This window comes from Thalassophryne amazonica, chromosome 6 (assembly GCF_902500255.1).
Source record: "Thalassophryne amazonica chromosome 6, fThaAma1.1, whole genome shotgun sequence".
Classification (NCBI taxonomy): domain Eukaryota; kingdom Metazoa; phylum Chordata; class Actinopteri; order Batrachoidiformes; family Batrachoididae; genus Thalassophryne; species Thalassophryne amazonica.
The window spans coordinates 4,870,468-4,886,590 of NC_047108.1; the positions used below are offsets into that span (position 1 = coordinate 4,870,468).

At 43.3% G+C, this 16,123-nt stretch overlaps 1 protein-coding gene across 1 annotated transcript in view; it reads right to left on the minus strand.

Moving 5' to 3' along the window:
• LOC117513134 overlaps positions 1-9,717 on the minus strand; it is a 121,002-nt gene extending 111,285 nt beyond the window's left edge. Inside the window, exons 1-2 of the mRNA XM_034173468.1 lie at positions 9,597-9,717; positions 7,202-7,347 (exon numbers count right to left, since the gene is read on the minus strand). Coding sequence (XP_034029359.1) covers positions 7,202-7,347; positions 9,597-9,717 — 267 coding nt within the window. The remainder of the gene's footprint in view (positions 1-7,201; positions 7,348-9,596) is intronic.
• Between the last annotated feature and the right edge of the window lie 6,406 nt (positions 9,718-16,123).

Genomic DNA, 16,123 nt, shown 5'->3' on the forward strand with positions numbered 1-16,123 from the left:
TTTCCTGCTTTTAAACTCAGATAAAACTGAAGTTATTGTACTTGGCCCCACAAATCTTAGAAACATGGTGTCTAACCAGATCCTTACTCTGGATGGCATTACCCTGACCTCTAGTAATACTGTGAGAAATCTTGGAGTCATTATTTATCAGGATATCTCATTCAAAGCGCATATTAAACAAATATGTAGGACTGCTTTTTTGCATTTACGCAATATCTCTAAAATTAGAAAGGTCTTGTCTCAGAGTGATGCTGAAAAACTAATTCATGCATTTATTTCCTCTAGGCTGGACTATTGTAATTCATTATTATCAGGTTGTCCTAAAAGTTCCCTGAAAAGCCTTCAGTTAATTCAAAATGCTGCAGCTAGAGTACTGACGGGGACTAGAAGGAGAGAGCATATCTCACCCATATTGGCCTCTCTTCATTGGCTTCCTGTTAATTCTAGAATAGAATTTAAAATTCTTCTTCTTACTTATAAGGTTTTGAATAATCAGGTCCCTTCTTATCTTAGGGACCTCATAGTACCATATCACCCCAATAGAGCGCTTCGCTCTCAGACTGCAGGCTTACTTGTAGTTCCTAGGGTTTGTAAGAGTAGAATGGGAGGCAGAGCCTTCAGCTTTCAGGCTCCTCTCCTGTGGAACCAGCTCCCAATTCAGATCAGGGAGACAGACACCCTCTCTACTTTTAAGATTAGGCTTAAAACTTTCCTTTTTGCTAAAGCTTATAGTTAGGGCTGGATCAGGTGACCCTGAACCATCCCTTAGTTATGCTGCTATAGACTTAGACTGCTGGGGGGTTCCCATAATGCACTGAGTGTTTCTTTCTCTTTTTGCTCTGTATGCACCACTCTGCATTTAATCATTAGTGACTGATCTCTGCTCCCCTCCACAGCATGTCTTTTTCCTGGTTCTCTCCCTCAGCCCCAACCAGTCCCAGCAGAAGACTGCCCCTCCCTGAGCCTGGTTCTGCTGGAGGTTTCTTCCTGTTTTTCTTTCCCACTGTCGCCAAGTGCTTGCTCACAGGGGGTCGTTTTGACCGTTGGGGTTTTTACGTAATTATTGTATGGCTTTGCCTTACAATATAAAGCGCCTTGGGGCAACTGTTTGTTGTGATTTGGTGCTATATAAATAAAACTGATTGATTGATTGATATTAGTCTAGAACAGTTGAGTTATCCTCTCCTAATGTTCATACATGTCTAAACTAGGTCCTAGACTACAACTCAGAAGTTTATTTCAACTCTAAGTTAGTTGAATAATGTTTCATAGGACAATTCCTTTCTTTTTTAGAAAAGTAAATAAAAGGTGTATCCCGATAGTTAAATACTGCACTGCCTCAAGGTTCTTCACACAAGTAAGGTCTAACCTTACCAACCCCTAAAGCAAGCACACAGGCGACAATGGTAAGGAAAAATTCCCTCTGACGATACTGAGGAAAAAACCTCAAGCAGACCAGATTCAAAGGGGTGCCCCACTGGCATCTCCCTAAGGAGGTCTTCCTGTTATGTGTCGACGCGGGTTGAGGAGCGGACCTGCGTCAGACAGAACCCAGCGCTAAAAATAACCAGAAAGCGGTTCCAAAACAAAACAATTTATTTTTTACCCTCTTTGGTGCATAACAATGTGTACAAACTAAACAGCGTCTTTCTGGTGGAGTGACTGTTGGCACGCTCTCCAGCGCCCGTAAGGATCTAAGCCCGGCGCTCCTGGACCCACTACCACCGCCAAATACTCCCCAGGTGGACACGACAAACTGACACTCTGTGAAGCAAAGAAGAGGTGAGGTAAGTCAGCAGTTACAACAATATCTTTCAAAAGACACATGCTATCAGCAACACATTCAGGTCTATATCTTTTTTAACTTTATGCAAATGAGCAGCTTTTCACAACAGGTGGAGGATCACTTATCCGCACGCCACAGCAGTGAGAAGCAAGCTGCACAATTCTCATCTCAATTCAAGTATACTGTGTAACAAAACACCAAGTTACTATCAACAATTAGTCAAACACTTAATCACCTTTAATGTGTGCTGACAGCATGTGTCCTCACCCTTCCCTGCTTCACGGGCTCAATGTGTCAAACCCAGGCGCGGTTCTCAGCGTCTCACAAACGAACATCACAAGGTTGAGTTCCCGGCAGTTCTGCTTGAATCACACATGACTTAAATGCAGAACGCCATCCAATTATCTGCTTCAGCTGAAAGTCTTTAAGGTTGCATGTGAGTACCAGTCGCAGGTGCTACACATGATGTTGATGAGGGTGAGGACTCTTCAGCCAGCACCTTCTCCACAGACAAATCAGTTTCCATGCCACCTGAAGAGCAAAGAAAAGAAAAGAACACCAAAATATCCAGCCACACCCCCCAACACACAACAGTACCCCCCCATCAACGGGAAGCCTCCCGGCGACCGAACAGACCAGGCCCGAGAACAGCACCTCCCTCCGGGGTCCACGTCAGGAAGCAGACAACACCACGCTCCCAAGGTCCACCACAGACAGCAGGACAGGCACCGCAGCTGGAAGGCTGGCTGGCATCAACAAAAGCCCAAAAACATTCCCCAGTACAATTCAACACACAGAAAAAAAAACATAAAACCCTCCCAAAACCTCCCCAGGGGACCGTCCCATCAAACCCCGGGAAGAAAAGAAAAACTCCCAAACGCAAAAACCCAACACAGCCCCACAAACACAATACAAACGTAAATGCATAAAAGAAAAATAACAAACAACCCCCCCAGAATGATCTGCAGAGCCCAACCCCCCCCCCCCCCCCCCCCCCCCCCAGAAGGCCTTCATCGCCAGTTCCAGGAGGAACAGCCAGAACCATAATCCCACAAAGGTCCCCAGGTGTACATGGAGCAAACGGCGCCCCCCAGAGGACCGTACCATCAACCCCAGGAGGAACCCTCCCCACAACCCCGGCACCCCGAAAGACCCCGGGTCCCTCCCAGAGCCCCTCGGCGGCTCAACTTTGGCAAACGGCTCAAAACATTAAGCCGGGGAAGGGAACAGGAAAAACTAACCCAGCCCCAACCCCAAGGCGCAGCAGAGAACCGGAAATACGTCCGGTGCCCCAACTCGACCATACACCCAGCCTCTCGGGAGGGGTGGAACTACTGAAATGGCGAACGGCAACAGATCGGCCCACCCCTCCAACTGAGGTATGTCTCCGCTGCACTACACCCCGGCAACACCAATGACGAACGGTACAAAGGCTCACCGAGGCTGGAGTTGAACCGGGCCCTAACCAAACCAAGAAAAACGCCTCTAACACCCCCCCCCTAGGTGCAGAGGTCTTCTGAGAATGCTCAGCGTGACCAACCTGCACCACCCCAAAACCCACAAGACAAACGGTCTTGGGGCAAGTGAGGTTGGGGTTAGGGATGTAGAGAAATAAAAAAACAAAATAAAACGACCCAACAACCCAAACAGAAAATACCTAAAAACACATAAAAAGTAACAATGATGTGAGCCCAGGCGGACTTCTAACCGCCTAACAGTCACTCCACCAGATACGCCTCTGACTCCCCATACAATTATAACCCCTATTTAAAGAAAACAAAACATTTACCCGTGCTAGATTTTTTTTTTTTTTTTTTTTTTTTTATGTGTGTTAATTTGCCTGTCCCAGAACACTTGGAGATACGTCACCATTATTTCTCTTGACGCTTACATGTCGGGGCAATACAGTAATCTCTGCTCTTCCAAGCTGCATGGGCTCGTCAACAGGAGGAGCCAGAGGTCCCGTCGGAGGAGCTTCAGTGGGGCGAGAAAGAGGCGGCCCAGATCTGTGTCGGGGAAAGCCCCGAGACGAAAAAACCCGCTCTGATGGGCGTCCTCTTTCGCGTCCACGCTCCTTCATCCGATCATCTAGACGAATCACCAACGATATTAGCTCATCTACAGCGTTTGGCTCATCACGGACTGCCGGCTCGTCTTTTAATGACTCATTTAACCCATCTACAAACATTCCTCGTAAAGCTACGGCGCTCCAACCTGACTGAGCAGAAACCAGAGAACATTGCATCACCGCACAAGGCTCCGGACGACAAACAATCGGTTCGGACGCGGAATCTCTGGGTGACGGAGTTATCTGCACTAGTATCAATGGTGCCGCGGCTGGAGCAGCAGGAAGCGGAACAGCTTGCGCTGCAAGCTCCGTAACACGGGCATCTGTTTGTTTAATTTGGTTTGCGAGATGCTGTAATTGCTCCCATATTTTCTCCAAGTGTTCTTGAACTTTTTCGGCAAAAGGAACCGCCTCTGCCGCTGGGTCCATTATGGAATGGCCGGGAACTACTGTTATGTGTCGACGCGGGTTGAGGAGCGGACCTGCGTCAGACAGAACCCAGCACTAAAAATAACCAGAAAGCGGTTCCAAAACAAAACAATTTATTTTTTACCCTCTTTGGTGCATAACAATGTGTACAAACTAAACAGCGTCTTTCTGGTGGAGTGACTGTTGGCACGCTCTCCAGCGCCCGTAAGGATCTAAGCCCGGCGCTCCTGGACCCACTACCACCGCCAAACACTCCCCAGGTGGACACAACAAACTGACTCTCTGTGAAGCAAAGAAGAGGTGAGGTAAGTCAGCAGTTACAACATTATCTTTCAAAAGACACACGCTATCAGCAACACATTCAGGTCTATATCTTTTTTAACTTTATGCAAATGAGCAGCTTCTCACAACAGGTGGAGGATCACTTATCTGCACGCCACAGCAGTGAGAAGCAAGCTGCACAATTCTCATCTCAATTCAAGTATACTGTGTAACAAAACACCAAGTTACTATCAACAATTAGTCAAACACTTAATCACCTTTAATGTGTGCTGACAGCATGTGTCCTCACCCTTCCCTGCTTCACGGGCTCAATGTGTCAAACCCAGGCGCGGTCCTCAGCGTCTCACAAACGAACATCACAAGGTCGAGTTCCCGGCAGTTCTGCTTGAATCACACATGACTTAAATGCAGAACGCCATCCAATTATCTGCTTCAGCTGAAAGTCTTTAAGGTTGCATGTGAGCACCAGTCACAGGTGCTACACATGATGTTGATGAGGGTGAGGACTCTTCAGCCAGCACCTTCTCCACAGACAAATCAGTTTCCATGCCACCTGAAGAGCAAAGAAAAGAAAAGAACACCAAAATATCCAGCCACACCCCCCAACACACAACACTTCCAGGCACATCCAACTGGGAGGAGGCCCCGAGGAAGGCCCAGGACACGCTGGAGAGGTTATATTTCCCAGCTGGCTTGGGAACACCTTGCAATCCCGTGGGAAGAGTTACAAAACTTGGCTGAGGATAGGGAAGTGTGGGGTAAGCTGCTTGCTCTACTGCCACCACAACTCAGACACAGATAAGCGGTTGAAAATGAATGAATGAATGCAATTATACCAGTACTTATAACTGCAGCTGATAATAGATTATGTGCATCATCTATATATGGAAGAGGAAAAACATACACTCAACAAAAATATAAATGCAACACTTTTGGTTTTGCTCCCATTTTGTATGAGATGAACTCAAAGATCTAAAACTTTTTCCACATACACAATATCACCATTTCCCTCAAATATTGTTCACAAACCAGTCTAAATCTGTGATAGTGAGCACTTCTCCTTTGCTGAGATAATCCATCCCACCTCACAGGTGTGCCATATCAAGATGCTGATTAGACACCATGATTAGTGCACAGGTGTGCCTTAGACTGCCCACAATAAAAGGCCACTCTGAAAGGTGCAGTTTTATCACACAGCACAATGCCACAGATGTCACAAGGTTTGAGGGAGTGTGCAATTGGCATGCTGACAGCAGGAATGTCAACCAGAGCTGTTGCTCGTGTATTGAAAGTTCATTTCTCTACCATAAGCCGTCTCCAAAGGCGTTTCAGAGAATTTGGCAGTACATCCAACCAGCCTACCAACCGCAGACCATGTGTAACCACACCAGCCCAGGACCTCCACATCCAGCATGTTCACCTCCAAGATCGTCTGAGACCAGCCACTCGGACAGCTGCTGAAACAATCGGTTTGCATAACCAAAGAATTTCTGCACAAACTGTCAGAAACCATCTCAGGGAAGCTCATCTGCATGCTCATCGTCCTCATCGGGGTCTCGACCTGACTCCAGTTCGTCGTCGTAACCGACTTGAGTGGGCAAATGCTCACATTCGCTGGCATTTGGCACGTTGGAGAGGTGTTCTCTTCACGGATGAATCCCGGTTCACACTGTCCAGGGCAGATGGCAGACAGCGTGTGTGGCGTCGTGTGGGTGAGCGGTTTTTTGATGTCAATGTTGTGGATCGAGTGGCCCATGGTGGCGGTGGGGTTATGGTATGGGCAGGCGTCTGTTATGGACGAAGAACACAGGTGCATTTTATTGATGGCATTTTGAATGTACAGAGATACCGTGACGAGATCCTGAGGCCCATTGTTGTGCCATACATCCAAGAACATCACCTCATGTTGCAGCAGGATAATGCACAGCCCCATGTTGCAAGCATCTGTACACAATTCTTGGAAGCTGAAAATGTCCCAGTTCTTGCATGGCCGGCATACTCACCAGACATGTCACCCATTGAGCATGTTTGGGATGCTCTGGACCGGCGTATACGACAGCGTGTACCAGTTCCTGCCAATATCCAGCAACTTTGCACAGCCATTGAAGAGGAGTAGACCAACATTCCACAGGCCACAATTGACAACCTGATCAACTCTATGCGAAGGAGATGTGTTGCACTGCATGAGGCAAATGGTGGTCACACCAGATACTGACTGGTATCCCCCCCAATAAAACAAAACTGCACCTTTCAGAGTGGCCTTTTATTGAGGGCAGTCTAAGGCACACCTGTGCACTAATCATGGTGTCTAATCAGCATCTTGATATGGCACACCTGTGAGGTGGGATGGATTATCTCAGCAAAGGAGAAGTGCTCACTATCAAAGATTTAGACTGGTTTGTGAACAGTATTTGAGGGAAATGGTGATATTGTGTATGTGGAAAAAGTTTTAGATCTTTGAGTTCATCTCATACAAAATGGGAGCAAAACCAAAAGTGTTGCATTTATATTTTTGTTGAATACGCAGAATGTAGGGACAGGAGGGCAGTTAAGAAAAACAGAAAAGCATCAAAGTTTTATGGGAAAAAAAAAATCAAAACCAGAACCCTTGATTTTTTAATAAACATAGTACTCACTCGAACAACTCCAACCTTTCTGAATGCTGCTTGCAGTAAACTATAGTTGTGGATGATGTCCACCTGTTCTTTGCTTTGGAAGCGAACCCGGGATAAGTCCAGTGACCCCGGAAATATCCAGTCCATCAACTGGCAGTAGGCTGCACCTAACAGATAATCACACAAATCAATAATCACAGTCGTCAACATTCCAAACACAAAATTATTCATTAAAAAAGTCCAATAAACCATTTAGAAAATTGGACAAGCACCATGAGGTCAAGAGTAGCATTTGCACAACAAAAACATATCTACTTGGTTACCATAATCTCTTGTAGCACCTGCCTTTATATTTAGTGAGTAGTAGAATCACGCTAAGGGCCTGGTCCCACTGGGGAGAGGATTAATTGCGCATGAATTGAGTATACAAATTACAGGCATTCGTTGTCGTCCGCAACAAAAATGGCCAAAAATGACAAATGTCCCAGTGTGAATTACACTATGTAACAAATGTTTTTGTTTTGTTTTGTTCCTGGGTACACAGTGTGTTTTCCTAACTTGTTATGCCTTAAATAAATAGAAAATAGCTGTTATTCCACAGAAACTTTGCTTCTGTAATCAGGACAATGATATTTTGAAATTTGTCTGTTTTCAAGAATATTCTCGATTCGCCTTCACTACTACTGAGTAGTCTTCTAGAATATTCTTTAACTGCTAGAACTGTCCAGAATTTTCTAGAAGTTTCCAGAATTATCTAGAAATTTCAAGAAACTTTTAGAACTTTCCAGAATGTAAAAAAAAAATAAAATAAAATCAAAGTTTGTGCTGAATGTAGTCATTTTTCCATAGACTTTAGACATAAGCAGTTGAAATATAACACTTAGAAGCCAGGAACAAAAATTGTGTTACATAGTGTTACGGATATATTAATAATGTATAGCGAGTATATGATGAACAATCACGGTTGTATAACGCATGTAGTGAGGAAACAGATCCGACACATTGCGATTATCATAGCAGTATTACAGGTGTATTATGAATGCATCACGCACGTGTTGCGCGTGCATGGCATCTGTATTGCGGTCATAAAAGAAGCGCATTCGGGCCGTCGGCATCACTATTCACACCAACAATACAGGCTCTGGAGCATTTACTGGACTTGGACAAGTTGATTGTTAAAGTGCACTGACACGAGCCTGCTTTCTCCTCATGACACAGATCGTGATGTGTCGTGCTGGAGAGTAAACTCGTCTTTAACAGGTGCAGACAGGATGCCAGAGGGGCGCCGGTGCGTGCTATTACGCACAGAGAATTTTGAAATGTTCACAAAATCTTTCACGCACAAATGTCGTGCTATGTGGTGTGATCTAATCTCGAACACGACATGCAGCTCAAGTGGAGTAAAGAAGCAGTGAACAAAGCGAGTGGTGATGTCAGCGGATTGCGTCAGAGCGCAGCTCGTCTGAAGGAGTATAACAAGAAGTTAAATCTGTTATAAACACAGGAACAAATACTGTAACAGCTGCAGACAAGAAGGAAAAAAGCACGCAACTGTTTTATCAAGCCTTGACAATGTAAACATGTCAAATAATTACCTTTTTAGATGGCTCAAAATGCTTCCTGCAGCTTGTTAGCCATTTGCGTGCGCGTGCTGCAGCTTCCTGTGATTCAGGAGGTGATTAGAGCCGTTTTCAACAGCCAATTTGCACAATAAAATGATTAATCCAGCACGAAATAATTATTTTATATATGCAGCATCCAGTGCAGAGCACGTGGCAGCCGGTAGAACAAAGAACGGCGTCCAGCTGTGAACACAGTGCATCTGATTTGCATCCGGCGAAAAATCAGATGCAAAGCAGACTTAATAAAAACGCTTTATTCGTGGCCAATCTGTATGCAGTCGCTACAACTTATTTTAGTCCGTGATGTGGACATGATGGGCACACAAAATATCCGTTTTACACACTGTCCCAGTCTGCTGCAAAGCCGCAAATCCCTGTCAGTTGCAGATATCAGCAGATGATGGCGAATATACAGCGCACAGATTATGTATTGTGTATGTATGGAGTATGTAAGGTGGATGTCATCCGCAGCCAAAATTATGTGCAGCTCAAAAATCCTGGTAACAGAAAAACGTGCCTCTGCCGATAATTGTGGACGTGTGCGGGTGTCGGCCGACTCATACAAGCATGTTTCACGGATATTGTGGATGTTAAGCGAATATGAGCCAATTCTGTGCGCAATCCATACGCAAATCCTCCTAAACGCCAGTGGGACCGGGCCCTAAACAAGAAAATGCATGATTTAGCTAAAACTGCATAGCTCCAATTATACTCAAAGTGCCCTACTAACATGACTGTGTTTTCAAGAGTCAAGCTTGTGATTATGACACAATAAAATTGATGCACACTCCTACCTGTGCACACTTGTTCCACCTTGGTGAATCCTGTTTGTAAAGATTCATTGAGCCAAGCCAGCAGTTCATATCGGCTATATGACTGTCCTGGAGTGAGAGAAACATTCACAGCTACAGCCATCTCCCACAGGGATGGACCTGCAGAAATACCATATATACATGCAGAAATGTAGACACACATAATTAATGCCAATGGTCATCTGAGATGTGTTCTGACATGGCTTTGCAACAGGTTGCACAAATCACGCATTAAAATGAGCAACAGCCACGACAGACACCCAGCTGTCGCAATATATTGTGTCTTTGCATAACCTAAGGGTGGGTGTGAGTTTTGTATATTTGGTAGAGAATATTACAGGAAATGTTCAGTTACTTTTCACACGCAATATCTGAGTACATTAATGAGTATTTAAAATTTTGAATTAATTGTTTACATGTACGTAAATACCCACTAAGCCTTGAACAGAACTAACTAATTGTTCCACTGATTACAAGCAATGGGCCAATGATAATCACTGTAACACAGAGTCAGTGACGTGGTGACAACATGGCTGCATGCAGTGAACAGGATGTGTCATCTTTGGATGAAGAAACAGTGTGTTTTATGTGTATCTTCCCATCCAAAAGTGTAAAGTAGTACCATTTTCAGAGAAGATGTGCATATTTTTTTAAGAATTATGTTCCAAAATGGAAGACTTTGGAAGTTGTGCAAGCAGAAATTGCAAGGAATAACGCCACTCAACACCTGGTCATGTGGGCAGATTTCAGTAATAATAATAATAATGGTGGTAAACCTTCAATACACAACAAGAGTGGATTATATAAGACATGCTATACACACTTTACCGACTCAGAACGTGTTGAAAGAACTACAAAGAGCATCAAAAGTAAAGCAGAAGCTTCTATATGGAGGTAAGCCTAATATTTCATTTCATTTACGCATAAATCAAACACTGTGACTCACTGACTGTACAGCATTGCCTTTGTCTACTTGAGTGGCTGTTTTTGAAGATTGTGAAGTATTACTGTAATGTGGTGGTCATGGTGATACAAAAAAACCATGAAGATTATTATGCTGTTTTTGTCTGCATACATTTTGTTGGTTATGTATTAGCTATTGATAGAGGTGCACCAATCAGGATTTTTTAGGTCAATCACCGATCACTGAAATTTTGATATGCCAATACCGATCAAGGCCGATACCGATCAAGTACATATTTAGATCATGCCCAAAATAAGAATATAGGTCTAACGTATAGGACTATTTTTGCATTAAAAGTTAATGATGAAAACAAAAAAACTTGCATTCAAATAAAGACACTAGAATAAACTGCCAACTTTTGTTTTATTACACTGACTTTGTTCTACCAGCAAGCTTTTTTTTTTCCATGTTTCATGTTGCTCAGGTTACAGCCTACAGAGAATACGTTGAGAATGTAAAATACAGCCCTCATTCTATGGGGTTAAAATTGTCTCATTAATATTTGTAAATGCACACAGGGTGATCTACAAATAATCATTGATTTGCAAATGTGTTAAGATATCCACAAATGCAAATTTCATATTTGTAACTTGTAAATTGGTCTTTGCAAATATAAAACTTAATTTGTAAAAAAAAAAAAAAAATTTCATTTGTAAAACTGGAAATTGTATATGTGAGTTGAGTTTCAGCATTTGTGGATCACCAATTACATGCATTCATCACTTTCCTCTGTGACGTCATTTTGAGACATTCTTTTCGCGAAATCCACAGATCCACAAACAAATCAATCAATCAATTCAATCAATTTTTTTTTTCGAACTTAGTTGTCAATTCCAGTATCATGGCAGTTCACAGTATAAGCAAATCAAATGAACAAAGCTTCTTTGTACTCTCTGTACCTCTACACTCATATGAAAAAATAAACAAAATCAAAATGCCGACTAATTCACAAATACACACTCGCGCACACTGGATATCCACTTGATGGCAGTGTGATTCCATTCATTACACAGCAGTCTATTTAGATCTCTCAGAGCCATTTGACTCATTTTGACTTCTGATATGAGCTGGATGGACATGGACTACATTAGATGATGGCGACTGCTCTCCTTGTCCGTCCAGCTCATATCAGAAGTCAAAATGAGTTTACGTCACAGAGGAAAGCGTGTCATGACAGGACCAAGTGCTCCCTGTGCTACTGCCTGCACTGTTGTGATCGGTCCTTTTGATCGACACATCTTGCCGATCACAGATCAAGGCGTGATCGGCCGATAATGATCGGTGCCCGATCGATCGGTGCACCTCTAGCTATTGATATTCAAAGAAATCAGAATAGACCAATACTTGATGCATCAATCAACATCATGAAAGACATGATCATGATCACACACAGCCTTATCATTTCTGACAATTGTAACTTATAGTACTACTATACTGATGGTTTGATGCTTTGCTGCTAGACATGCAGGAGATCCTCCAGCCTTTATTTATTTAATTATTCATTCATTCATTTGTTTAGTTACTTACATGTACTTATTCTTCAGCAATTACAAGAATATCACTTCTCATGGCTATTCGAATTCATGGTAATTGTGGCATTAGATGCTTCACTGCACAGGGAACCTCTGGCCAATTTTTTTTGTTTTGTTTTTACTGCTCAGCAATTGCATAACTGGAATGTCATATCTCATTGCTAACTGATTTCATGGCAATTGTAATTTCATGCAATTGCGTGATTGTGCAATGGAACTTGCATATTGCACTGGTAATTGTAAAAAAAACACCAACAACAACTAAATGCAGAGATGCAGACATTTGTACATGTCTACAAAACAATGTTCCATGCACAGATCTGTGCAAATGTGCCAGAAATGATAGCCATAAACATCACTGGATGCAATATTTTAGATAATGACAGTGGAAAAAGTCTCTGATGGGGACAGCAGCAGCATAAATACTGAAGAAAGTATTTTTAAAAGTCAATTGCATGCTTTCTGTGTTGTTATTTAGATTTTTTTTCTTAAAAAAAAATAAATAAAAAAATAACATATACTTAATGCATGTTGACATTTTGGACCAACAGTTCTCACCAATGTTCAAAATTCATGTTTGGGAAAAATGTATTTTTGGGGGGGTATCACAGGCTTTCATTTGCCAACACTTTTGCACCCATCCCAGATGTATGTCATGGTCTCAAAAATCCAAAGACCAAAATCCATTGATTACATAGCTCATGGTCTATGAGTCATTTCCCCAAACACAAAGTCCTCTGAGCAAGGTGTAAAATCTCTCTCTCTCTCTCTCTATATATATATATATATATATATACTCAACAAAAATATAAATGCAACACTTTTAGTTTTGCTCCCATTTTGTATGAGATGAACTCAAAGATCTAAAACTTTTTCCACATACACAATATCACCATTTCCCTCAAATATTGTTCACAAACCAGTCTAAATCTGTGATAGTGAGCACTTCTCCTTTGCTGAGATAATCCATCCCACCTCACAGGTGTGCCATATCAAGATGCTGATTAGACACCATGATTAGTGCACAGGTGTGCCTTAGACTACCCACAATAAAAGGCCACTCTGAAAGGTGCAGTTTTGTTTTATTGGGGGGGGGGGTTACCAGTCAGTATCTGGTGTGACCACCATTTGCCTCATGCAGTGCAACACATCTCCTTCGCATAGAGTTGATCAGGTTGTCAGTTGTGGCCTGTGGAATGTTGGTCCACTCCTCTTCAATGGCTGTGCGAAGTTGCTGGATATTGGCAGGAACTGGTACACGCTGTCGTATACGCCGGTCCAGAGCATCCCAAACATGCTCAATGGGTGACATGTCCGGTGAGTATGCCGGCCATGCAAGAACTGGGACATTTTCAGCTTCCAAGAATTGTGTACAGATCCTTGCAACATGGGGCCGTACATTATCCTGCTGCAACATGAGGTGATGTTCTTGGATGTATGGCACAACAATGGGCCTCAGGATCTCGTCACGGTATCTCTGTGCATTCAAAATGCCATCAATAAAATGCACCTGTGTTCTTCGTCCATAACAGATGCCTGCCCATACCATAACCCCACCGCCACCATGGGCCACTCGATCCACAACATTGACATCAGAAAACCGCTCACCCCACACAACGCCACACACGCTGTCTGCCATCTGCCCTGGACAGTGTGAACCGGATTCATCCGTGAAGAGAACACCTCTCCAACATGCCAAACGCCAGCGAATGTGAGCATTTGCCCACTCAAGTCGGTTACGACGACGAACTGGAGTCAGGTCGAGACCCCGATGAGGACGACGAGCATGCAGATGAGCTTCCCTGAGACGGTTTCTGACAGTTTGTGCAGAAATTCTTTGGTTATGCAAACCGATTGTTTCAGCAGCTGTCCGAGTGGCTGGTCTCAGACGATCTTGGAGGTGAACATGCTGGATGTGGAGGTCTTGGGCTGGTGTGGTTACACGTGGTCTGCGGTTGTGAGGCTGGTTGGATGTACTGCCAAATTCTCTGAAACGCCTTTGGAGACGGCTTATGGTAGAGAAATGAACATTCAATACACGAGCAACAGCTCTGGTTGACATTCCTGCTGTCAGCATGCCAATTGCACGCTCCCTCAAATCTTGCGACATCTGTGGCATTGTGCTGTGTGATGAAACTGCACCTTTCAGAGTGGCCTTTTATTGTGGGCAGTCTAAGGCACACCTGTGCACTAATCATGGTGTCTAATCAGCATCTTGATATGGCACACCTGTGAGGTGGGATGGATTATCTCAGCAAAGGAGAAGTGCTCACTATCACAGAGTTAGACTGGTTTGTGAACAATATTTGAGGGAAATGGTGATATTGTGTATGTGGAAAAAGTTTTAGATCTTTGAGTTCATCTCATACAAAATGGGAGCAAAACCAAAAGTGTTGCGTTTATATTTTTGTTGAGTGTATATATATATATATATGGTTGGGTAGGATTACTTTGAAATGTAATCCAAAAGTAGATTACATCAGATTACAAGTAATCCAAATGTATGTACATATATACATGTAATCCACATGTATTCTTTCAAAGTACCGTATTTTCCACACCATAAGGCGCACCTAAAAGCCTTAAATTTTCACAAAAATCGGCCGTGCGCCCTATAATCCGGTGTGCCTTATGTGCGCACTGAATTCCAAAATCTGTAAAAATGACCGACGTTGTCTTTGACTGTCGGAATATCGGACCATTTCCCGCTGACACAAGGACGTAATACGTAAAGTATGTACGCTAGCAGCGTAGAGTACGTACCCTGGCAGCGATAAGAACATTACGTAATACGTAAAGTACGTACGCTGGTAGCGTAGAGTACGTACGCTGCCAGCGATAAACCAATCACAGAAGAGTCCGTGAGTCCGCGGTACGTACACTTATCTCCACCACTCCAAAAAAGAGCGCCAACAACTACCCATAACTGTGTTCTTCACTCGGAAAAAAACACCTGCACCGAGGTGTCACCCAGTGGAAAAAGGCGCGACAGCGGCGCGGCGCCAGGACGAAAAGGCGCGATCAGAGGAAATGTGAAATACTGGTCATTTACTATTAATAATTTCTTATGTGTCCAACCTCGTAGGTTGATCGTTAAAATTAAATTCATTAGTTCTAAAAGCCATCATATTATTTATAGGAAAACGTTCTATTTTTATTTCTCAAACAAATGTGTGGGCCTGAAAACAGGTTGGTCTTATTTTTCTACTAAGGTTTGAACTTTGAGAGTGTTTACACAGGAGAGAAAAGTGAGAAAATGTTAATGCCTGTTTGAGAAAAGTGTATAAAGTGTGTAGTGAGGGGTTTTACAGCCTTAAAACGTCTATAATAATTGAAAAAACGCTGACTACTTCACAGATTTCGCCTATTGCGGGCTATTTTTAGGACGTAACTCCCGCGATAAACAAGGGACCACTGTATACGAGGGCTGTCAATAAAGTAACGGTCCTTTTTATTTTTTTCAAAAACTATATGGATTTCATTCATATGTTTTTACGTCAGACATGCTTGAACCCTCGTGCGCATGCGTGAGTTTTTCCACGCCTGTCGGTGACGTCATTCGCCTGTGAGCACTCCTTGTGGGAGGAGTTATGCAGCCCCTCGTCGGAATTCCTTTGTCTGAGAAGTTGCTGAGAGACTGGCGCTTTGTTGATCAAAATTTTTTCTAAACCTGTGAGACACATCGAAGTGGACACGGTTCGAAAAATTAAGCTGGTTTTCAGTGAAAATTTTAACGGCTGATGAGAGATTTTGAGGTGATTCTGTCGCTTTAATGTGATGTGTCTCACAGGTTTAGAAAAAATTTTGATCAAACAAAGCGCCAGTCTCTCAGCAACTTTTCAGACAAAGGAATTCCGACGAGGGGCTGGACGACTCCTCCCGCAAGGAGTGCTCACAGGCGAATGACGTCACCGACAGGCGTGGAAAAACCCACGCATGCACACGAGGGTTCAAGCATGTCTGGCGTAAAAACATATGAATGAAATCCATATAGTTTTTGAAAAAAAATAAAA